Source organism: Microcaecilia unicolor, chromosome 1, assembly GCF_901765095.1.
Source record: "Microcaecilia unicolor chromosome 1, aMicUni1.1, whole genome shotgun sequence".
NCBI lineage: Eukaryota > Metazoa > Chordata > Amphibia > Gymnophiona > Siphonopidae > Microcaecilia > Microcaecilia unicolor.
The window spans coordinates 711,959,063-711,983,540 of NC_044031.1; the positions used below are offsets into that span (position 1 = coordinate 711,959,063).

Sequence of the window (24,478 nt, forward strand, 5' to 3'; positions counted from 1 at the left end):
CTCGCCCTCTGTGTCAGGAAGCCGTCCGGATGTGGCTTTGGGCGGGCCAGCACAGCATGTTTCTCCAAGCCACATATCTGGCAGGTGTAAACAACAGTCTGGCCGACAGATTGAGCACAGTTATGCAACCTCATGAGTGGTCGCTTAATATGGCGTTGTCCTCAAGGTCTTCCGAGCGTGGGGCACCCCCTCGGTGGATCTTTTTGCCACTCAGATCAATTACAAAGTCCCTCAATTCTGTTCCAGACTTCAGGCCCATGACAGACTAGCGTCAGATGCCTTTCTCCTGCATTGGGGGACAGGCCTTCTGTATGCGTATCCTCCCATACCTCTAGTAGGGAAGATTTTGCTGAAACTCAAGCAAGACTGCGGAACCATGATCCTGATTGCTCCCTTCTGGCCTTGTCAGATCTGTTTTCCTCCTCTTCTGGAGTTGTCTTCCGAAGAACCATGGAGATTGGAGTATTTTCCGACCCTCATCACCCAGAACGAGGGGTCGCTTCTACATCCCAACCTCCAGTCTCTGGCTCTCATGGCCTGGATGTTGAGAGCTTAGAAGTTGCCTCCTTGGGTCTTTCAGAGGGTATCTCCCGAGTCTTGCTTGCTTCCAGAAAAGATTCCACGAAAAAGTGTTATTCTTTCAAATGGAGGAGGTTTGCCATCTGGTGTGACAGCAAGGCCCTAGATCCTTTTTCTTGTTCTACATGGACCCTGCTTGAATACCTTCTACGCTTAAGAGTCTGGTCTCAAGACCAACTCCGTAAGAGTTCACCTTAGTGCAATTAGTGCTTACCAGCATGTAGAGGGTAAGCCTATCTCTGGACAGCCTTTAGTTCGCTTCATGAGAGGTTTGCTCTTGTCAAAGCCACCTGTCAAACTTCCACCAGTGTCATTGGATCTCAACGTCGTTCTCACCCAGCTGATGAAAGCTCCTTTTGAGCCACTGAATTCCTGCCATCTGAAGTACTTGACCTGGAAGGTCATTTTCTTGGTGGTTGTTACTTCAGCTCGTAGTGTCAGTGAGTTCGAAGCCCTGGTAGTGCATGCACCTTATATCAAGTTTCATCATAACAGAGTAGTCCTGCGCACTCACCCTACGTTCTTGCCAAAGTTGGTGTCTGAGTTCCATCTGAACCAGTCAGTTGTCTTGCCAACATTTTTTTCCCCATCCTCATACCCGCCCTGGTGAAGACAAGTTGCACACCTTAGACTGTAAGAAAGCATTGGCCTTTTACATGGAGCGGACAAAGGCCTATAAGACAGTCCGCCCAGTTGTTTGTTTCTTTCGATCCCAACAGGAGGGGAGTCGCCATCGGAAGACGCACAATCTCTAATTGGCTAGCGGATTGCATATCCTTTACTTATGCCCAAGCTGGGCTGACTCTAGAGGGCCATGTCACGGCTCACAATGTCAGAGCCATGGCTGCGTCAGTGGCTCACTTACAGTCAGCCTCCATTGAAGAGATTTGCAAGGCTGCAACATGGTCATCTGTTCACACATTCAGATCTCACTACTGCCTTCAGCAGGATACCCGACGCGACATTCGGTTTGGGCAGTTGGTGCTGCAGAATCTGTTCGTGGTTTAGAATCCAACTCCACCCTCCTAGGCTCATTTTTGTTCTGTTCCAGGCTGCACTCTCAGTTGTGTTTCTTTTCAGGTCAGTCTTTATGTCCTCGTCGTTGCGAGGCCCAATTGACCAATATTCTTTGTTTTGAGTGAGCCTGGGTGCTAGGGCTACTCCAATTGTGAGAATAAGCAGCCTGCTTGTCCTCGGAGAAAGTGAAGATACATACCTGTAGCAGGTATTCTCCGAGGACAGCAGGCTGATTATTCTCACAAACCCACCCCTCCTCCCCTTTGGAGTTCTAGTTTCTGGTTGCTTTTTATTAAACTGAGGGAGTCACGCTCGTGCTGTGGGCGGGAAGCTGTTCGCGCATGCTCAGTGCGCTCTGCCCGCGCAACGGAGCGTTCTTCAGAGACTTTTTGATTTTTGCTTGGAAAAATTTTCCCGGTCTCCTGGGCCGCCGCAGACGTCGACCCAATTGTGAGAATAATCAGCCTCCTGTCCTCGGAGAATACCTGCTACAGGTATGTATCTTCACTTTATGGGAGGAAAAATGAGCTTCATTCTAGTAGCTCCATGCTATTTTGTTTAAAAATATAATGGATACATGAGAAATGTTGGTCAATTTTTAGAAATTGCATACAAGATTTAGTTGTTTCTGATCTGGAAGTTCTGTATTGCTTATTGCTCACAGAATGAGGTTTGCGTGTGTGTATTTAATGTATTGAAATGTGTGTGTATGTTTGTCTCCTGTATATTTACTGTATATACTCAAATATAAACCTATCCAAATAGAAATTGAGGACAGTGTTCCCTTAAAAAAGGGGGTGACGGGAATGGTAATTTGGCAAAAATGGCTGCTGTGCCTTTCAGCAGTCTCACAAGATTGCCACTGGAGGTTGTGGTAGCCATTTTGGGATTGGAGCCAGCATTAGGACTTGATCCTGCCCATGCCAGCTTTCCACTCCCAAAATTGCCACTGGAGGTCATGGCAGTCATCTAATGAGATTGCAGCTGGACGTTGCAGCATCCATTTTCACTATGGAGATGACATGGACAGGAGTGAGTGGGAATTGCTTCTGCCCCAAATCGCCACTAGACCACCAGGATGGTGCAGTATGCTGGGGGGGGGGGGGGGGGGGGGGGGGGGGGGGAGGTTCAGTGGAAGGAAGTGGGAGCTCTTCTAGTTTGGGGAAGGGTGGAGGGTTATGGGCAGAGGAGGGAGGGAAGCTCAAATATGAACTGATGCAATTTTTGATGGCTATTTATAGGTAAAAAAAAAAATCTTTATATTTGAGAATATATATATCTTTTTGTGTGTGTGTGTATATATACATATATATTTCCTTGTCACTTGCAGCAGATGAATCCAGAAACTAGTGGGTTAAGTCCGCCTACCAGCAGGTGGCAATAGAGATAAACTAAAGGCAATGATGCCAGAAAGCCAGCTCTTTCCTCAGTTAGAATGTCTCTATCTCAGCAGGTGGTGAACAGCTTTTTCTCCAGATTCCTGGGCCCAAGGCCTCTGAGGGTGCTCCTGGGCCAGTGGCCAGTTTGAGCCGGTGGTGGCGGACTGGTGGTGTCCCCTTTGGCAGCATACGCAGTTGCTGGGTCCCTGCTGCACCTCAAATTCCCTCTGAACAGGCTTTTGCTGTTCCTTTCCTTCCCTTCCCTGTTTGTTTCTGCCTCCTCACTAAAAAAAAAAAAAAAAAAAAAAACAGGGAACCATAGAATTTATTTAAAAGAGAAACAGAAAAGCACAGGGAAGTGTGTATTTGCTGAGAGCAGGTTTGTGTTACTGCTGTCCGAGTCCTGTTTTCTGTTGCTTGCTTGTCTGAGCCAGCCTCGAAGTGGAGTCGTAGAGTTTTTTTTTCTTCGGCTCAGTTGTCAGTTCCCGCGCTTTCCCGGTCCGGGGTAGGTTCCTGCTGGGTTCCTGTTTGGGGATTGGCGATGGCAGCGGAGGCAGTAAAACGCTGTTCCCGATGCAGGAAACGGCGTTTGGCGGCGGGCCTTTGCAGTGCGGGGTGCACTGATTTGGCGGGACTCGACGGAGCGGTGCCTCCCCCCCCCGAGAGCATGCTTTCCCGCCCAGAGCCTGGCAATTCTCGTGCCATTTTTGCAATCTGTCGCGGAGCCGGTTGCGGTAGCAGTTTTGGGTAAAGCTTCTTCTCAACTGGTAGGGGAGTCGGGGGGGGGGCCCATCAGGCACTGTGGGCGGGGGAGTCGGGGGGGGGGGCCCATCAGGCACTGTGGGCGGTGGTGCAGGTGCCATGGCTGTGACCTCCATTGCAGAGGAGGGGTTTTCGCCAGAGTTTATTTTGCTACTCCATCAGGTGTTTTTGTTAAAAATGGCCTCCTCCACCCTCACGCGGCTGCAACAGCTTCGGCCTTTGATTCTCTCAGGGTGTCTGGGGGTAACCAAGAGATTTGGGGTTTTTCCCCAGAGGATTTCTCCTCCCTTAAAAAGCCTAGGCTGTTTTTGAGTTCTGAGGAGGGGTCCTGCATAGAGTCGCCTGCAGCTTCCGCCGTGGTGGCTCTCTCGGAGCAGATGGACGTCCTCACTGACTAACTGGAGGACTCTTCTGCCCTGAGGATTTTCCATAAGGAGGAGTTGTCCTCATTTATCTCTCAGGCGCTGGAAGCCCTGAATATAGAGGATCCTGAGGTTGCAGCTTCTCAGGCGGTCAACCCCAAGATGGCTAGTACCAGACGACCTTCTAAGGCCTTTCCAGTACATGAAGCTGTTGAAGAGTTGATTTCGGCCCAGTGGGCGGATCCGGATGGGGGGCTGAAAGTAGCCAGGGCTATGGCCAGCTGTATCCGGTTTCAGCGGACCATTTAGAGCAGTTTGCTCTACCTATGGTGGATGCCCTGGTGACGGCGGTCACTAAGAAGACTACTCTTCCAGTGGAAGGTGGTGTGGCACTTTAGGATATGCAAGACAAACGGCTAGAGGCCTCTTCAAAACGTGCCTTTGAAGTGGCCGCCTTGACACTTCAAGCTTCTGTTTGTAGTTCTTATGCGGCTAGAGCTTGTCTCAGTTGGCTACATTCTGTCACGGATTCAATTTCGGAGTCTGATATGCCGGGAACTCCTCAGATGTCACTGATTGGTATTGGGCTGGTGTACTTGGCGGATACCTTGTATGATTTGGTCCGTGCTTCGGCTCGTGACCTTGACTGTTTCCTCTCAGCGTCTTCTGTGGCTCCGTCATTGGGCCGCAGATATGGCCTCTAAGCAACGGCTCATTAAATTGCTCTTCTGAGGGAAATTGCTTTTTGGGGAAGACCTAGAAAAGATTGTTAAAGATTTGGGGGATTCCAAATCTCTGCGTCTTCCGGAAGATAGACCCAAGTCTACTTCCAGGCAGGGAGCCTCGAGGTCACGTTTCAGAGAGACGCGACGGTATCACCCGGGGCGATCCAACGCAGCCTTTCATTTTGGGTAGCGTTCTTCCTTTCACAACCAGAAGTGTCTGGCTGGACCTCCCTCAAGTCAGTGGGCTCCTTCTCGGGCCTCCCAATGATGGGGCGCAGGTCCACTCGGGAGGAGAGCAGATCGGTGGTCGGCTTTCTCTGTTTCTTCCAGCCAATTTGCAGAAGGGTGTTTCTCTGGCGTCTCCCAATTGGGTGGTAGTCGTGGGAGACGCCAGAGAAACACCCTTCTGCAAATTAGCTGACCTGAGCCACCACACGAGACTGTCCCTGGCCCGGCTCGACCAAGGAAGGTGTCGTTGATAATTCAGTGACATCAGCGACCATCTGCTCAAAAGGAAATTCTGAAGAGGCCGCATGTGAGCCCATTGTCTTCATCGAGTAGCCCAGGGATCGTGGACCCCTCTCGAAGCGACTTGGCCAATAAATCTTCTGGAGTTGCGAGCAGTCGTAAATGTGCTGCGGAGTTTTCAGAATCTCCTATAGGGGAAAGCGGTTTGTGTGTTCTCGGACAACACCACGACGGTGGCTTTTATCAATCGGCAGGGGGGCACTCGCAGTCTTCCCTTGGCAGTTGAAGCGTCTTGTCTTCTAGTATGGGCGGAAGCGCATGTTCAGAGTCTGTCGACAGTGCACATTGCGGGTCAAGACAATGTTCAAGCTGATTTTCTCAGCCGAACTCTTTTGGACGGAGCAGAATGGACGCTGTTGGCTTTTCGGCTGATCTGTCAACGTTGGGGAAGACCAGTAATGGATCTCATGGCCATGGCTTGCAATGCCAAAGTTCCCCAGTTCTTCAGCCGCAAACGGTGTATGTGTGTGTGTGTATATATATATATATATATATATATATATGTGTGTGTGTGTGTATATATATATATATATATATATATATATATATATATATATATATATATAATGTGTGTATATATATATATAATGTGTGTATATATAAAATTCTTTCTATTGGCATTTTGGTTTGTGTACCCTTCTCCACCACCGCCAACTCCAGGCTCCGCTCATTCTGCCTCGCCTCACCCTATGCTTGGAACAACCTTCCTGAACCCATACGCCAAGCCCCTTCCCTGCCCATCTTCAAGTCTTTGCTTAAAACCCACCTCTTCAATGCTGCATTCGGCACCTAACTCTTACCGTTCAGTAAATCCAGACGGCCCCAATTTGACTGCCCCTATCGGACTGACCGTTCACTTGTCTTTTAGATTGTAAGCTCTTTGAGCAGGGACTGTCCCTCTATGTTAAATTGTACAGCGCTGCGAAACCCTAGTAGCGCTTTAGAAATGTTAAGTAGTAGTAATAGTAAATAGAGGAAATTGAACTGTCTTCTTTGTATGCCTTCAAAAACAATAATATATAATATAAATAATCCCTTTTTATGCCATTCCCCTCTGAGGAAGTTTTAACAGTGGTAATTTTCTAAAAGGCTATCGTAGTATCCTTCCAGGGATTGACTTCTACTACATACCTTGTGTAATAGGTGTAGATTTGTGTATAAGGCTGGTACAGTAACCTATAATTGAACAATTATAGTTCTTTGGGTTTGGAATAAATGAGCAACAAAGTAAACATGAACCTTGCTATCCTTGCGCAAAAGTATATTTAGACTTATAATTTCAACAAAGTAAACATGAACCTTGCTATACTTACCCAAAAGTGTATTTAGAATTATAAATTCATAAGAAGCTTAAACATATTGGTCCCTATATACTAGCATGTGGCACATAATGGCATTATTCCATAGCGTCCCTCTAGACAGGCACAGATGGGTTATGCACTCCTACTACTACTGCTATTTAGCATTTCTATAGCGCTACAAGGCGTACGCAGCGCTGCACAAACATAGAAGAAAGACAGTCCCTGCTCAAAGAGCTTACAATCTAATTTAAATAAATAAATAAATAAATAAAGTAAGCAAATCAAATCAATGTGAACGGGAAGGAAGAGAGGAGGGTAGGTGGAGGCGAGTGGTTACAAGTGGTTACGAGTCAAAAGCAATGTTAAAGAGGTGGGCTTTCAGTCTAGATTTAAAGGTGGCCAAGGAAGGGGCAAGACGTAGGGGCTCAGGAAGTTTATTCCAGGCGTAGGGTGCAGCGAGACAGAAGGCGCGAAGTCTGGCGTTGGCAGTAGTGGAGAAGGGAACAGATAAGAAGGATTTATCCATGGAGCGGAGTGCACGGGAAGGGGTGTAGGGAAGGACGAGTGTGGAGAGATACTGGGGAGCAGCAGAGTGAGTACATTTATAGGTTAGTAGAAGAAGTTTGAACAGGATGCGAAAACGGATAGGGAGCCAGTGAAGGGTCTTGAGGAGAGGGGTAGTATGAGTAAAGCGACCCTGGCGGAAGACGAGACGGGCAGCAGAGTTTTGAACCGACTGGAGAGGGGAGAGGTGACTAAGTGGGAGGCCAGCAAGAAGCAGATTGCAGTAGTCTAAACGAGAGGTGACAAGGGTGTGGATGAGGGTTTTGGTAGAGTGCTCGGAAAGAAAGGGGCGGATTTTACGGATGTTGTAAAGAAAGAAACGACAGGTCTTGGCAATCTGCTGGATATGAGCAGAGAAGGAGAGAGAAGAGTCAAAGATGACCCCAAGGTTTCGAGCTGAGGAGACAGGGAGAATGAGAGAGCCATCAACAGAAATAGAAAACGGGGGGAGCGGGGAGGTGGGTTTGGGGGGGGGAAATGAGAAGCTCGGTTTTGGTCATATTTAATTTCAGGTGGCGTTGAGACATCCAGGCAGCAATGTCAGACAAGGACCAGCAGATGGAGACTGAGAACAAACTGATGGGCCGATGATCAGAAAGAAACGCAGTGCTAGAGGCTGTTAGCACCATACTAGCGCCTGCGTTTTTACCATCCATGATCAGAGCCCCAGAGTGCGAAAAACAATGCGCTCACGGGCTCTGAACACAACTAGCATGCAGATGCATGCAAAACAGGGCTCTTAGTGCAAGTAGCATGCAAATACATGTTGAACCTATTCATCCCCAATGATCAGCGACCAGCACACCAAAGATTGGCTCACTGGCTGTGGCAAACCCTACGCCAGCTTGGAGCTGGCGTTTGGGTTTGCACACCATTGAAGAGGAATGATGAGCCCTATCCAGCATGCATTTGCATGCTAGCAGGCCCCCATTCCCCCCAATGCAAGTGCGGAAGGATTGTCAAGTTGGGATGCGCTCAGGCACATTCCTCACGCACTTCATGATCAGAGAGAACTGCATGCTTAAATTTGCATGCAATTTTCTCTGATCAAAGGTGCGGTAAATCCCTGCACTGTTCCACCTCTATTTTTAGAGCGCTGTTTGGAACAGCGTGGGGCTTTTGATCATCTGCCCATGAGCTACAAGTAAGCCTATAAGTGTGCCGTGCAGTCCCCCGAAAACCAGTCTGTTCTCATTCTCAGCAGATGGTAGCAGTGTTAAGTCTGTTCAGTCCAGTTGGTTGGGGGTCCTGGGTTTTGGTTACTGGATAGTACTACTGGGGCTGCTCTTCTTTTTGGAATTTTAAAAATAAATAAAACTGGCAAACAATTTTGTTGTTTCTTTCCTGCCTGTCTGACTGTTGGATAGAGGCTGAGGCCCGCGGGGGTGTCTCTTGCCCCAGGGGTGTCAAACCTGTGTGAATGGGCCCCCTTTTGTGAGGGTATTCCATTGGTGTGCCTCAGCTGTCTGGCTGTGTCTTCTGGTAGACCGACAGTCTTGGGTTCTGTGGGTTCTGCCTTTGTCCCTTGTCTTTGGGCTCTGAAGAAAAAAAAAGTGGAAGGTGAGGAGAGAGAGCTGCGCTGAAAAAAAAAGCCACGGCAATGTCTTGTTCGACCCAATCAGCTGCCGGTGTCGCCTTTCCACCGTGTTCGTGTGTTGCTCGGTGGAGGAGCCGCGGCATTCCCGCGTTTTTTTCTTCAGCGGTAATGTTCCAATGTCTGAAGTGCTGTACTGTGTGTCAGCGGCTGGGAGTTGTTGCGGCTGGGCAGTGTAACTTCTGCTTGACTCTGGAACGCTCTGACGCTGAATGTGTTGAGTCTGACCCAGTTCTGCCGGCTTCAGGTGCCGGATGTTTGGTGGGCCTGGCCTCAGGTGAGCCTGCAAGGGTGGGTGTGCCAGATTTGGTGGGAACTGCCACCATCTTGCCCAGTGCGTGGGAACCCGATCTTCCTTGGCGTTTAAAACCTGCTTTGTCCCTTAGAGCGCTTTTGGTTCGGCATGCCCTCACAGATGCTTCTGGAGTGGATTCCCCCCCACCACCCCCGAGTTTGTTTTGGTCATGTACAAGGCCTTTTGTTTGAAACAGTCGGAATTGGCACGGCAGCAGGGAGCTGCACAGCAATTAGAGGCATTTGCCTTGCCTTCGGCTAAGCGTTGGGGGTCTGGGAGGATGAGAAGGACCTTATGGAATGCACCTCCCCAGTGTCTGAGGCGTTGCCTGCCTGGTCTGAGGATGAGGACCTCAGGAACCAGGAGCATTCACTGGGGAACAAGGCCTGGCAAGAGGGAGCTGCCTCTGAGGGAGGACCCTTGGTGGTGCGTATTTTTCACCGTGAGGAGCTACAGGAGCTCATTTCGCAGGTGTTGTCGGTGCTACAGTTCGAGGAGGCTCTGCTGGAGGCCACCAGTGTCATTGACCTGCTTCTTAAGGGTGTGCGCAAATCTCGGTCATTTCCCATGCACCAGGACATTAGAGATGTCAGGCACCGTGGACTTACCTTGATACTCCTTTCCGGGTGGCGAAGTCAATGGTTCGTCTGTATCCCAGAACAGGATCGTGATTCTTTGAGGCCACCTACAGTGGATGCTATAGTCTCTGCTGTCACGAAGAAAAATACAGTGCCCATGGATGGTGGCATGGCCTTTTGATACCTCCAGGATTGCAGGTTGGAGACTTTGCTTAACCAGAGTTTCGATGTGGCTGCCTTGGCTATGCAGGCGGCTATTTGTGGGAGATTGGTTGCACAGGCCTGTTTTCGTTGGTCGGAACACATTTTGGACAGGGATTATGATGACTGGGCCGTTGTAGATCAGGAGGCTATCAAGTTGGAGATGGGCGCTTCCTTCTTCTCCGATGCTCTTTATAACCTACTTCATTCATCTTCTAAGTCAATGGCTCTTAGTGTTAGTGGCCAGGTGATTGTTGTGGCTCCAAGGCTGGTTGGCGGATACAGCTTCTAAGTCTAAGCTTAGCAAATTCCCATTCCTTGTCTCCTTGTTATTTTGGGAAGATCTGGATAAGATGGTGAAGAGCTTGGATGAGACTAAGGTCCCTCGTGTTCTGGAGAATAGGCCTCGGGCAGGTGGCACAGATATGCCTGGGAAGTTTCGATTTCGGGACGTGCATTGCTACTGGCCTGGTAGAGGAGGCGGGGCTCAGCGTAATCATTTCTTTCAGTGGGTGCAGTCCTTTCGAGGGGGCTGCCGGGGCAATCGGGATTCCGGAGCCTCTGCAGCTGTCTCAGGAAGGTCTATGCAATGAAGGTGTCTGGGTCCAGTCCTTGGTTCCTGTAAGGGCGAGGCTACAATCCCCTTGGTATGGGGATTTCATTCGTCTCCTGGTAGACGAGCCGCTTCTGTTCTCGCCAGCGGCGGATCTTCTGTCGCAAGGGCCGGTGTTCATATCCAATCCAGCTCAGTTCTCGCTTACGGCGTGACTCTTGAGAGGGTGCATTTGCTGAAGAAAGGTTTTTTTGGGCCCTGTCGTTGCCACAATGCGCGCTCTAAGAAGAGGTCTACTTCTCTTGTCAGTGTTCGTGTCTGGCGAATTTTTGAGGATTGGTGTACGGATTGTTCTATTGTTGCACTTCGGGCCTCGGTGCCTCAGTTGCTTGATTTTTTTTTTGCAGACTGGATTGGATAAGGGTCTCATTTTGTCCTTGCTAAAAGCATGGCCGCTGTTGCCTGTTTTCGGGGTTTCATTCATGGTCATCATTTGAGTTCCCTTCCAGTTGTCCTTGCTAAAAGCACGGCAGCTGTTGCCTGTTTTCGGGGTTTCATTCATGGTCATCATTTGAGTTCCCTTCCAGTTGTCCTTGCTAAAAGCACGGCAGCTGTTGCCTGTTTTCAGGGTTTCATTCAAGGTCGTCATTTGAGTTCCCTTCCAGATGTGGTTTGTTTCGTTAGAGGCATGCGCCTTATTAGGTCTCCGGTGTGTCGGCCGATTCCTCCTTGGGATATTAACCTTGTGTTGTCTGTACTGATGTTGGTGCCTTTTGAGCCCTCGTCGGGTTGCATTCTGAAGGATTTGACCTTGAAGACTGTGCTTCTGGTGGCCCTGTTGTCTGGTCGGCTTGTGTCGGAGTTGCAGGCTCTATCCTGCAGAGATCCCTCCTCCAGGTCTTTAAAAAAAAAGGTAGTTCTCTGGATAGTTCCTTCCTTCCTTCTTAAAGTGGTCTCCGTTTCATCTGAATCAGGAGGTCTCCTTACCTGTTTTGGGTGATGGGAACAGGAGTGGTTACACTGGTTGGATTTACACAGAGGTCTCCATTATTTGCGAGTGTCTCTGAAGTTTCGCCACTCTGATCTGCTCTTTATGCTGTTGGGGGGGGGGGGGGGGTCGCGTAAAGGTGAGGCTTCATCCAAGGCAACTATTGCCCGGTGGGTGAAGGCGGCAGTGGCCTCAGCCTGTTTGCTTCGGAAGCAGCCTGTTCCCTATTTCTTGAAGGCCCATTCTACAAGGGCTGTAGCGTCATCATGGGCGAAGAATTCATTGGTCTCTCCATTGGAAATTTGTAGAGTAGTGGCTTGGTCTTCTCTTCATTCTTTTATGCATAATTATCCGTTAGATGTGTATGCTCATCAGAATGCACAGTTTGGGGCCATTGTGCTCACAGCGTGTCTCCAGCGGTTCCACCCATGATGGTCACTGCTCTGCCACTTCCCATCTGTGCCTGTCTAGAGGAATGCTGTGGAAGGAGCAATTAGATCTTACCTGCTAATCAGCTTTCCTTTAGTCTCTCTAGACTGGCACAGGCCCCTCCCAGGTAGTAACTGTGGTTTGGTAGTTGGTGTTCTGTTGGTCTGCCTGACAAATGACCAGGCCTGGGCCTGGTCACCCCACCCCATTTTTTTTTTTTTGGGGGGGGGGAGCTTTTCTGATACATTCTTACAGTTCCCTACTTTTCGTGAAAAGAAAACAAAATCCTAATAAGTTTTAAAAAAAAGGAACAGAGCACAATAATACACTAGGCTCCACACGGGAGTGGTGTGCTTCCATCCTTACCAGCCTTTTTCGGAAGTGGTCTGATTTGATACAGCCAGTTTCTGTGCATGGGCAGCAGCAGTTCAAACATCTGTGGTTGAGAGATCATGGTGGTGGAGGCACATACAGAGTTCCTTAATCATTTGAGAGAGTGTTTCATCCTTTTTTTTCTGGAGATTTACCTTAGGACTCATCTTCTTTGCTAAGAGTAGACTAGCTTTTGGGAGACTACACAGCCCACTTATAGGCTTACTTGTAGCTCAGTTTGTTCTTGGTCTCCATCTGTGCTGGTCTAGAGGAACTAAAGGAAAGCCAATTAGCAGGTAAGATCTAATTGCTCCTTGTACATTATCTGCTACAAAGCCTTTGCATGATGAGGGTTTTCCAGCAGAAAACACAGGCTAATGCTTTTATCACATGTTATTGTTGTTAAATAAGTGCTATTATGAAATTCAGAAATCTGGACACAAATGAGTTTTCAGAATGCAGTCACTTTAGAAGCAAATACAATGTATTGGTCTGTCTCTAAAGAGAGCTGTGTACTGTACAAGATAGTTCATCTGCAGAGTGCTAAAACCTGGAATCCATTAGCTGGATAAGCAGCAATTCATATTTTATAGTAAAACATAATAGCTTAATTGGCATTTAAAAATGCATTTAATTTTGATTTTCAGACCTTATTTAATCCAAACAAGACTGTGGTGAAGATGTTTGTCGTAATATACAATTTGCAAGAGATGCCAGCCAATCATCAAACATTCCTACGACAGAGAACTTTCTCAGTTCCTGTGAAACGAGAAGTGAATGGAAACATTAACAAAGAGAGTGTACAGCAGACTGAAGAAAGGATATTACGCTACCTCATCCATCTGAGGTATTGTTCCAGCAAAATGCTCATTTAGTTCACTGAAGTATAGTACAACTGCTACTCTTGAGAATTTGGTTTTAAGAATAGCCATACTGGTTCAGACTGTCTAGCCCAGTATCCTGTTTCCAATAGTGGCCAATCCAGGTCAGAAGTACCTGGCAGAAACCCAAATAGCAACATTCCATCTTATCAGTCCCAGGGCAAGCAGTGACTTCCACATGTCTATCTCAATAGTACACTATGGACTTTTCCTCTAGGAACTTGTCCAAACGTTTGCTGTTACCACATCCTCTGGCAACGAGTTCCAGAGCTTAACTATTTGTTGAGTGAAAAAAATATTTCCTCCTATTTGTTTTAAAAGTTATTTTCATGTAACTTTGAGTGTCCCCTAGTCTTTGTACTTTTTGAAAGAGTAAAAAAAATGATTAACTTCTTACTCTGTACCTCTATATCTCCCCTCAGCCTTCTCTTTTCCAAGCTGAAGAGCCCTAACCTCTTTAGCCTTTCATCATATGAGAGGAGTTCCATCCCCGTATGTTAATACTTATGTACTTATGTGAATCATTTTGGTCGCTCTTCTTTGAACCTTTTCTAATTCTACTATATCTTTTTTGAGATACAGAGACCAGAATTGAATGCAATACACATGCTAATGTCACAATGTCACACCATAGAGCGATACAGAAGCATTATAATATTCTGGGTGTTATTTACCATCCCATTCCTAATAATTCTTATCATCCTGTTTGCTTTTTTGGCTACCGCTTCATACTGGGCAAAAGATATCAGCATATTGTCTACAATGGCACCTAGATCTTTCTGTTGATTAGATTGTAAGCTCTTTGAGCAGGGACTGTCTTTCTTCTATGTTTGTGCAGCGCTGCGTACGCCTTGTAGCGCTATAGAAATGCTAAATAGTAGTAGTAGTAGTAGTAGTAGTGTTGGGTGCTGACTATGATTTGGATTATTGTTCCCAATGTGCATCATTTTGCATTTGTCCACATTAAATTTCATCTGTTTGTATGCCCAGTCTTCCAATTTCCTAAGGTCTCCTACAATTTTTCACAGTCTGCATGTGTTTTAACAATTTTGAATAGTTTTGTGTCATCTGCAAATTTAATCACCTCACTTGTCGTTCCCATTGACAGATCATTTATAAATATGGTACATAGCACCAGTCCCAGTACAAATCCCTGAGACACTCCACTATTCACCCTCCTCCTTTGAGAAAAATGGCCATTTAACCCTACCCTCTGTCTTCTGTCCAATAACCAATTACTAATCCACAACAGAACGTTGCCTCCTATCCCATGACTCTAATTTTCTCAGTTGTCTTTCATGAGGAACTTTGTAAAAAGCTTTCTGAATTATTTTTATCAACATGTTTATTCACGCCTTCAAAGAAATAAATTTGTTGAGGCACTACTTCTCTTGGCTGAATCCATTCTGACTGTCCTATTAAACCATGTTTGTCTATGTGTTCTGTAATTTTATTCCATACAATAGTTACCGCTGTTTTGCTATTTCAGGGTCAGGCTTACCAGTCTGTTATTTCCCAAATTCCCCCTGGAACCCTTTTTTAAAAGTTGGTATTGACAGATTCAAAAGAACGTCCATGTGTCTTTGCTGCAGATACATTTATGTACTTGTCTAGTTTTTTTTTTTTTAATAGAGGGGGGGTTTAGAATAAAAATGAAACATAACTACTATTACTAATCATTTCTATAGCGCTACTAGACATATGCAGCGCTGTACACTGGACATAAAGAGACAGTCCCTGTTCGACAGCGCTTACAATCTAAACAGCACAGACAAACAGGACAAATAGGAAATAAGGGAATTACTAAGGTGGGAATGATAAATATGGGTACTGAACAAGTGAGTAAGGGTTAGGAGTTAAAAGCAGCATTAAACAAGTGGGCCTTTAGCCTAGATTTGAAGGCGGCCAGAGGTGTTTCTCTGAGGTCAATCAGGCCATATTCTCACATGAGGGTGATATCCACATCGCCCAGTGCAGAGCTTAAACAAGTTACTAGAGCTTTAAGAGCATGTGCAGCGTCCCCACTGCACAAGCGCAAGTACCTTCCCGCCTGCTGCAAGAGCGTGGGACTATCACTCTCTTATCTTCAGTGAGAAGAGAACGTGATTGTCCCGTGCTCCTCACAGCATCTGGTGTGTGTGCTTATTTTTGGGGTTTTGTGACTTCCCTTCAGGGTTTTGTTTTGCTCTGACTTTTTGTTTTACTTCGGAAAGGTCCCTCTCTCTTCCCTTATAGTTTTAATTTATTTTTCCCCCCTTTTAGGTTTCCTTTATTTTTGGCGCGCTCAGTTGAGCCCTCTTAGGTTTGAGCTGAAATGAAATTCGCCTAAGCGTATTTTATCAAGTATGCCTTAATTTAGGCATACTTTATAGAATAAGCCTAAATTCCTTTTCACTTGCAGCAGATGAATCCAGAAACTAGTGGATTAAGTCCGCCTATCAGTAGGTGGAGATAGAGATAAACAAACTAAAGGCAGTGATGCCAGACGGCCAGCTCCTTCCTCAGTTAGTATGTCTCTATCTCAGCAGGTGGTGGATGGCTTTTTCTCCAGTTCCTGGGCCCAAGGCCTCTGAGGGTGCGCCTGAGCCGGGGGGTGGCGGACTGGTGGTGTCCCCTTTGGCAGCATACGCAGTTGCTGGGTCCGTGCTGCACCTCAAATTCCCTCTGAACAGGCTTTTGCTGTTCCTTTCCTTCCTTGTTTGTTTCTACCTCCTCACTAAAAAAAAAAAAAAAAAAAAAGAGAGAGAGAACCATAGAATTTATTTAAAAGAGAAACGGAGAAGCACAGGGAAGTGTGTTTTTGCTGAGAGCAGGTTTGTGTTACTGCACTCTGAGTCCTGTTTTTTGTTGTCTGCTTGTCTGAGCAGCTGTCATTTCCCACGCTTTCCCAGTCCGGGGAAAGTCCTGCTGGGTTCCTGTTCAGGGACGGGCGATGGCAGCGGAGGTGGTAAAACGCTGTTCCGGATGCGGGAAACGGCATTTGGCGGCGGGTCTTTCCAGCGCAGGGTGCGCTGATTTGATGGGACTCGACAGAGCAGTCCCCCCACCCCCCCCCCCCGAGAGCGTGCTTTCCCGGCCAGAGCCTGGCGATTCTCGTGCCAGTTTGCGATCGGCTGCGGAGCCGGCTCCGGTAGCGGTTTTGGGCAAAGCTTCTCCACTGGTAGGGAGTCGGAGGGGGGGGGGGGGGCGTCAGGCACTGTGGGCGGTGGTGCAGGTGCCATCGCTGCAACCTCCGTTGCGGGGGAGGGGTTTTCGTTAGAGTTTATTTAGCTACTCCATCAGGCGTTTTTGTTGAAAAGGGCCTTGCCCCCCCCCCCCCCCTCACGCGGCTGCGACAGCTTCGGCCTTTGATTCTCTCAGGGGGTCTGGGGGTAACCAAGAAATTTTGGGTTTATCTCCAGAGGATTTCTCCTCCCTTAAAAAGCCTAGGCTTTCTTTGTGGTCTGATGAGGGGTCCTGCATACGGTCGCCTGCAGCTTCCTCCGTGGTGGCTCTCTCGGAGCAGACAGAGGTGGAGGACGGTGTCCTCACTGACCAGCCAGAGGACTCTTCCGCCGTGAGGATTTTCCATAAGGAGGAGTTGTCCTCCTTTATGTCTCAGGCGCTGGAAGCCCTGAATATAGAGGACCCTGAGGTTGCGGCTTCTCAGGCAGTCAACCCCAAGATGGCTAGTACCAGATGACCTTCTAAGGCCTTTCCGGTACATGAAGCTATTGAAGAGTTGATTTCGGCCCAGTGGGCGGATCCGCATGGGGGGCTGAAAGTAGCCAAGGCTATGGCCAGGCTGTATCCGGTTTCAGCGGACCGTTTAGAGCAGTTTGCTCTACCTAGTGTGGATGCCCTGGTGACAGCGGTCACTAAGAAGACTAGTCTTCCAGTGGAAGGTGGTGTGGCACTTAAGGATATGCAAGACAGATGGCTAGAGGCCTCTTTATAAAACGTGCCTTTGAGGTGGCCGCTTTGACACTTCAAGCTTCTGTTTGTAGTTCTTATGCGGCTAGAGCTTGTCTCAGTTGGCTACATTCTGTCATGGATTCGATTTCGGAGCCTGATATGCTGGGAACCCCTCAGATGTCGCTGATGAATATTGGGCTGGTGTACTTGGCGGATGCCTTGTATGATTTGGTCTGTGCTTCAGCCAAACTCATGGCCTTGACCGTTTCCTCGCGGCGTCTTCTGTTGCTCCGTCATTGGGCCGCAGATATGGCCTCTAAGCAACGGCTCATTAAATTGCCTTTCCGAGGGTAATTGCTTTTTGGGGAAGACCTAGAAAAGATTGTTAAAGATTTAGGGAATTCCAAATCTCTGCGTCTTCCGGAGGATAGACCCAAATCTACTTCCAGGCAGGGAGCCTCGAGGTCACGTTTCAGAGAGACGCGACGGTATCACCCAGGGCGGTCCAACGCAGCCTTTCATCGTCATCGTTTTTGGGCAGCGTTCTTCCTTTCCCAACGAGAAGCGTCCGGCTGGACCCCCATTTCATCAGGGGGCTCCTTCTCAGGCCTCCCAATGATGGGGCGCAGGTCCACTCGGGAGGAGAGCAGATCGGTGGTATTCTATAACACACACAAATTTTAGAAATGTCCCTGACCCACCCATTCTACGCCCCCTTTTCAACTACACAACTTAGAATTTACGTGCACCATGTTACAGAATATGGGACTGTACTGTATATAATTTTTAATATCTATTAATAAATTACATTTTTTTCATAACGATCTGCTTTGTTGATTTTCCATCTTGGAGTTTGCAGACCGTCTGCCCTTTTGCTTTCACAGAATATGGTTAGACAGTTCTGCTCATAAATTCTAATTAATGTCAGTTATGCTGATTAGCTTTTAACCAATTAGCTTATGCACATTATTAAGGAATCTTGGTGGAAATCTTGGTGCAATATATAGAATCCGGGGGTAAGTGCGTATTAGGGCTTAACACCTTTTTGTTAAAGGACCCCTAATTTAACTAGGCAACAAAGGTAGAAAACAAATTTATTTTTCTTTTAGGATGAAATAACGTAGTAGTCATGTTAGTCTACTTTAAAGGTTAATATAGTGGTTCCCAAACCTGGTCCTGAAGGGCACCCCAGCAAATAAGGTTTTCAGGATATCCACAATGAATATTAGAGAGAGATTTGCATGCACTGCCTCCACTGCATGCAGTCTATCTCATAAATATTCATTGTGGATATCCTGAAAACCTGATTGGCTGGGGTGCCTCCAGGTTCAGGTTTGGAAACCACCGGGTTAATAAATAAAAACTATAAAACAGAAACTGTAGAGAAATTTTATAAAGAGCCTGGAAAAACTACCTGTGTTTCTCTTTGAAAATTATGAAGTACAAAATACATGTATTCTGTTCACCTGTGTTGCATCTACTCGTTATTCATGTAGGCAAAATAATGTCCCTGTTGGAAAAATTCCTCCCCTGACTTCAGTACACTGAAAGGAATACCTTTTTAATAAGATTAAAAGTATGTGCACTATGTAACTCATTTGTACTTCTTAATAGCATTTGAGAGCAAAATTTTTCTGTTGGGCCATTTTACCTAGTAAATGCCTTTTGAAAATTACCCTTAAAGCATTATTGGGCCTACTTTTTAAGCTGTATTAGCAGTTTAGCACAGGCATTACCATTCATTAACAATTAATGCATGACTACTACGTTATTTCATCATTAACAGCACCTGCTGATTCCTACATTAAACAGTTAACATGGAAGAAGACACAGAGTGGGTATGAACTGCACCTTATATTAATATGGAGGTAGCTATAGCACATTAATCTGTTAGGAAATGCTGAGCAGTAATTCTTCCTTGAGATGTAGCTAACTATATTGTGCATTCTGTTGTGCAGTTAACGCATTGTACTGACTTTTTTCCCTCTGCATTAACTGCAGAGCAAAATGCTGGGAATGCCTCTAGCAGTTAAGACAGGTTTTGCAGTTGTGTTAATTTAGACCATTACCATACAGCAACTGCAAAATGTTGGTGAAGCTTTGTAAAAGAAGCCATAGATTTTCTAATAGCCACCTTCTGCAATTTTTATTTCTTTACTTTTTTACTAACAGTGTAGGGGGAAAGATTTATTTTTTACACTACTTAAATTCTGGGCCTTTTGCTAAAGCTTAGTGTATGGTAAATGCCAAGAACCCAATTTTAGCAGTTAGCATGCACTAAACTTTAATAAAAGTGTCTCTCTGTGTCCTAGTTTAAAAAAAAATGATTACCTGTAAGTAAGAACAGACAGATTAAGTTGCTTACATATACTTCTTAACTGACTATATAAAATTTTGTTTTACTCTGTCAGATTGTTTCCAAGACTGGAAATGTATTGTCCTCTTTGATTTGATTTTTTTTTTATTTTTAGGTTTCAGAGCTCCAAGTCTGGAAAAATATACCTCCATAGAGATGTGAGGCTGCTTTTTTCTCGGAAATCTATGGAAGTTGATAGTGGTGCTGCATATGAGCTCCAGTCTTACACAGATGCCCCCACAAATCCTCAGTTTTCACCAAGATGTTGATTAGCAGGAACAATATAAGTATTCATTAAATTGCTATGTTACAAAACAGAAAATGACCTACACCAGTGTAAAGAAAATAAATAAAAAGTATTGTGGTCAGTGAGAGTCTAATCTCTCATAGGATCATGGACCAGTTTTTGTAAAGGTTTCTTGAATGCACTCTGTATTTCATGTAGACTGGAAATGAATACTTAAGTCCTAATCCTTTTTTGTACTATGTAAAACCACTTCATTGGATGTGCTGCAATAGCAAACTTCCCAGTTTAGTGTTTACGCATTTTATTTTATTTTTGGTTATTTAATATTTAATGTTTCACTTAATACAAAGTGATGTTTCTCCTTTAGTGTTTTAATGTAGCACAATGCCTGTCTAAAATCATACAATGTATTTTTTGACATCAATAATGTTAAAATCAGAAATATATATATATAAAATCCTTAACTGTGTGGTGTGTTTAAATACCTTTTTTATTGAATGGTTGTGACTGTTGAATTTATTTCAATTTTTTTGTTGAATGATTTTGACTGTTGAATTTATTTATTTATTTATTTTTATTCATACTAAGATCCCTTTGGATTTGCCACATTTCTATTTCCTGTTTTTTTTAATCTGTCCGCAGTGCCACAGTCTGGATTGCTAGTAAAGCAGTTTCCAATTTTTTTTGTGTACTTCTATATACCCAAGCTATTTAGATCATCAATCAGGATATTTTTCTCCTTAACTACACTATCTTCCCATCATTTGCCTCCACTTGTTTTTCCAAAGTACAACTATCCCAGAAAACCATTACTTTTGTGATAATCATCTATTTTTATACACTTGTTCCATTCTCAATCACTTTTTTAGAATGCATAACAGATGTATTTTGAAAAAGAAATGTAGTATTCCTCCCTGAAACATATACATAAAAAGTGAAAGGTATAGTTTGGGTTTATTCTGAGAGAAAATATTTACTATACCTGTGTCTCCTCGACTCACTTTTATAAGGATTGTCTCTTCTATTGCTGGTATTGGTAACGGATAGTTAGTGAACTGCTTATGTCACAACTAATCATGGAAGAAAATTTATACAGATATCAAAGATAAAATAAGTAGATCAATATTTAGCTGCTTTGGTCAGTGGTTTTTAAAGGATATTCAGAGGGGCTACCTTTATTCCAGTCAGCAGCATTTATCTGCATAGCAGGTGCTGTTATCCAGATAAGTACTTTGAATATTGACCTGTTCAAGAATAGAGGCGTTTCTGGCATCTTTGACCTGAAGTCCAAGAATTTCAATTTCTCTCACACATACTGTAGCCTTTTTAAGACAATTTACCTTTTTTGAAGTCCTCACCATTGACAGGTTTAGAGCTCTATTTTTTCCTGATCCTAGAGGCTGTCCTTAAATGATAGCAGCTAAAAACCGGTATAGTCCATCTAGTCTGCCCAGTAAAATGACTAGAGCTGTACCTGCGTCTCTGTGCAGGTAACATCCCTCTATGCCCTTGTTTGGGATTATACCTGTCACTCTGCAGATGCATCCCACTACTTCTTGTTTTAAAGTTTGAAAGTAATTTAAAATTTGCTTGGATTCCATCCTATTGCTATATTGAGATCCCATATTGAGATTCTCTGTGTTTATCCCACACTTCCTTGTCACTTGCAGCAGATAAATCCAGGAACTAGTGGGTTAAGTCCGCCTACCAGCAGGTGGAGATAGAGATAAACAAACTAAAGGCAGTGATGCCAGACGGCCAGCTCCTTCCTCAGTCAATATGTCTCTATCTCAGCAGGTGGTGAACGGCTTTTTCTCCAGCTCCTGGGCCTAAGGCTCTGAGGGTGCTCCTGGGCCGGTGGCCAGTTTGATCCGGGGGTGGCAGACTGGTGGTGTCCCCCTATTTATTTTTTTTATTTTTGTTACATTTGTACCCCGCACTTTCCCACTCATGGCAGGCTCAATGTGGCTTACATATACAGGTATTTATTTGTACCTGGGGCAATGGAGGGTTAAGTGACTTACCCAGAGTCACAAGGAGCTGCCTGTGCCTGAAGTGGGAATCGCACTCAGTTCCCCAGGACCAGAGTCCACCACCCTAACCACTAGGCCACTTGTCCTTCTCCTATGGCAGCATATGCAGTTGCTGGGTCCCTGCTGCACCTCAAATTCCCTCTCAACAGGCTTTTGCTGTTCCTTTCATTCCCTGTTTTTTTTCTGCCTTCTCACTAAAAAAAACAAAAAAAGAGAACCATAGAATTTATTTAAAACAGAGAAGCACAGGGAAGCGTGTTTTTGCTGAGAGCAGATTTGTGTTACTGCTGTCCGAGTCCTGTTTTTTGTTGCCTGCTTGTCTGAGTCTGCCTCGAAATGGAATCGGAGAGTGTTTTTTCTTTGGCTCAGCTGTCAGTTCCCACGCTTTCCCGGTCCGGGGTAAGTTCTGCTGGGTTCCTGTTCGGGGACGGGCGATGGCAGCAGAGGCGGTAAAACGCTGTTCCCGATGCGGGAAACGGCGTTCGGCGGCGGGCCTTTGCAGCGCGGGGTGCACTGATTTGGCGGGACTCGATGAAGTGTTCCCCCCCCTCCCCGCTTGAGAGCGTGCTTTCCCGCCCAGAGCCTGGCGATTCTCGCGCTAGTTTGCGATTGGCTGCAGAGCCGGCTCCGGTAGTGGTTTTGGGCAAAGCTTCTCCACTGGTAGAGGAGTCGGGGGGGGCGTCAGGCACTGTGGGCGGTGGTGCAGGTGCCATGGCTGCAACCTCCATTGCGGGGGAGGGGTTTTTGCCAGAGTTTATTTTGCTACTCCATCAGGTGTTTTTGTTGAAACGGACCTCCCCCCCCCCCCCCAATGCGGCTGTGACAGCTTCAGCCTTTGATTCTCTCAGGGGGTCTGGGGGTAACCAAGAGATTTGGGGTTTTTCCCCAGAGGAATTCTCCTCCCTTAAAAAGCCTAGGCTTTTTGGGGGGTCTGCATACGGTCGACTGCAGCTTCCTCCGTGGTGGCTCTCTCGGAGCAGACAGAGGTGGAGGACGGTGTCCTCACTGACCAGCCGGAGGACTCTTCCGCCGTGAGGATTTTCCATAAGGAGGAGTTGTCCTCCTTTATGTCTCAGGCACTGGAAGCCCTGAATATAGAGGACCCTGAGGTTGCGGCTTCTCAGGCAGTCAACCCCAAGATGGCTAGTACCAGATGACCTTCTAAGGCCTTTCCGGTACATGAAGCTATTGAAGAGTTGATTTCGGCCCAGTGGGCGGATCTGCATGGGGGGCTGAAAGTAGCCAGGGCTATGGCCAGGCTGTATCCGGTTTCAGCGGACCGTTTAGAGCAGTTTGCTCTACCTAGGGTGGATGCCCTGGTGACAGCGGTCACTAAGAAGACTAGTCTTCCAGTGGAAGGTGGTGTGGCACTTAAGGATATGCAAGACAGATGGCTAGAGGCCTCTTTATAAAACGTGCCTTTGAGGTGGCCGCTTTGACACTTCAAGCTTCTGTTTGTAGTTCTTATGCGGCTAGAGCTTGTCTCAGTTGGCTACATTCTGTCATGGATTCGATTTCGGAGTCTGATATGCTGGGAACCCCTCAGATGTCGCTGATGAATATTGGGCTGGTGTACTTGGCGGATGCCTTGTATGATTTGGTCCGTGCTTCAGCCAAACTCATGGCCTTGACTGTTTCCTCTTGGCGTCTTCTGTGGCTCCGTCATTGGGCCGCAGGTATGGCCTCTAAGCAACGGCTCATTAAATTGCTTTTCTGAGGGAAATTGCTTTTTGGGGAAGACCTAGAAAAGATTGTTAAAGATTTGGGGGATTCCAAATCTCTGCGTCTTCCAGAGGATAGACCCAAGTCTACTTCCAGGCAGGGAGCCTCGAGATCACATTTCAGAGAGACGCGACGGTATCACCCAGGGCGGTCCAACGCAGCCTTTCATCGTCATTTTTGGGCAGCGTTCTTCCTTTCGCAAAGAGAAGCGTCCGGCTGGACCACCTTTTGTCAGGGGGCTCCTTTTCGGGCCTCCCAATGATGGGTCGCAGGTCCACTCGGGAGGAGAGCAGATCGGTGGTCGGCTTTCTCTGTTTCTTCCAGAGTGGGCCAGAATTCGATGTGGTGCGAGAAGGTTACAAGCTAGAATTCTTCTCTCCCGTCACAGACTTTTTTTGTAGTCCCGCTGTGTATTGCGGGCCAAGAGGACAGCGGTTCTGCAGTGTTTGCGAGACCTCCTCTCGAAAGGCGCACAGGTCAGTACTCTGTCTTCTTTGTGATTCCAAAGAAGGGAGGGGCTTTTTGGCCTATTCTCGATCTCAGAAAAGTAAACCAGTTTTTGCGGGTTCGTCACTTCCACATGGAGACATTAAGGGAAGTTATTGCTGCTGTTCAACCTGCGAGTTTTTGACGGCTCTCAATTTGAGGGAAGCTTACCTGCACATTCCCATTTGGCAGCCCCATCAGAGGTTTCTCAGATTTGCGGTGCTGGGTCAGCACTTCGTTTCAGGCCCTTCCTTTCAGAATGGCCACTATCCCACGCACTTTTTCCAAGGTCATGGTGGTGGTGGTGGTGGTGGCGGCGTTCCTGCGGAAGGAGGGAATTTGAGTGCATCCATATCTCTACGACTGGCTGATTTCGGGCGACGACAGCAGAGGAGAGTCGAGTGGTGACCGACCGAGTGATTGCGGTGTTGCAATCGGTTAGGTTGGGTGGTCAATATGGACAAGAATCATCTGGTTCCTACTCAGAGTCTGGAGTATCTTGGAGTGCAGTTTGATACAAAGCGGGGGAAGGTGTTTCTCCCTGAGGGGCGAAGGATGAAATTGCTTTCTCAGGAATGGACCTTATTGAGTCGTTGTGCTCCCAAGTGTGGGACTATGTTCAGCTCCTCGGT

The 24,478-nt window shown here is 46.5% G+C and overlaps 1 protein-coding gene across 5 annotated transcripts in view; it reads left to right on the forward strand.

Annotated features, from left to right (window-relative positions):
* FAM214A (family with sequence similarity 214 member A) overlaps positions 1 to 20,069 on the forward strand; it is a 224,167-nt gene extending 204,098 nt beyond the window's left edge. For all 5 annotated transcript variants that reach the window (XM_030189280.1, XM_030189272.1, XM_030189260.1 and 2 more), the window contains exons 11-12: positions 12,875 to 13,074; positions 19,474 to 20,069. In XM_030189280.1, coding sequence (XP_030045140.1) covers positions 12,875 to 13,074; positions 19,474 to 19,627 — 354 coding nt within the window. In that variant the 3' untranslated portion in view covers positions 19,628 to 20,069. The remainder of the gene's footprint in view (positions 1 to 12,874; positions 13,075 to 19,473) is intronic.
* Positions 20,070 to 24,478: the final 4,409 nt, after the last annotated feature.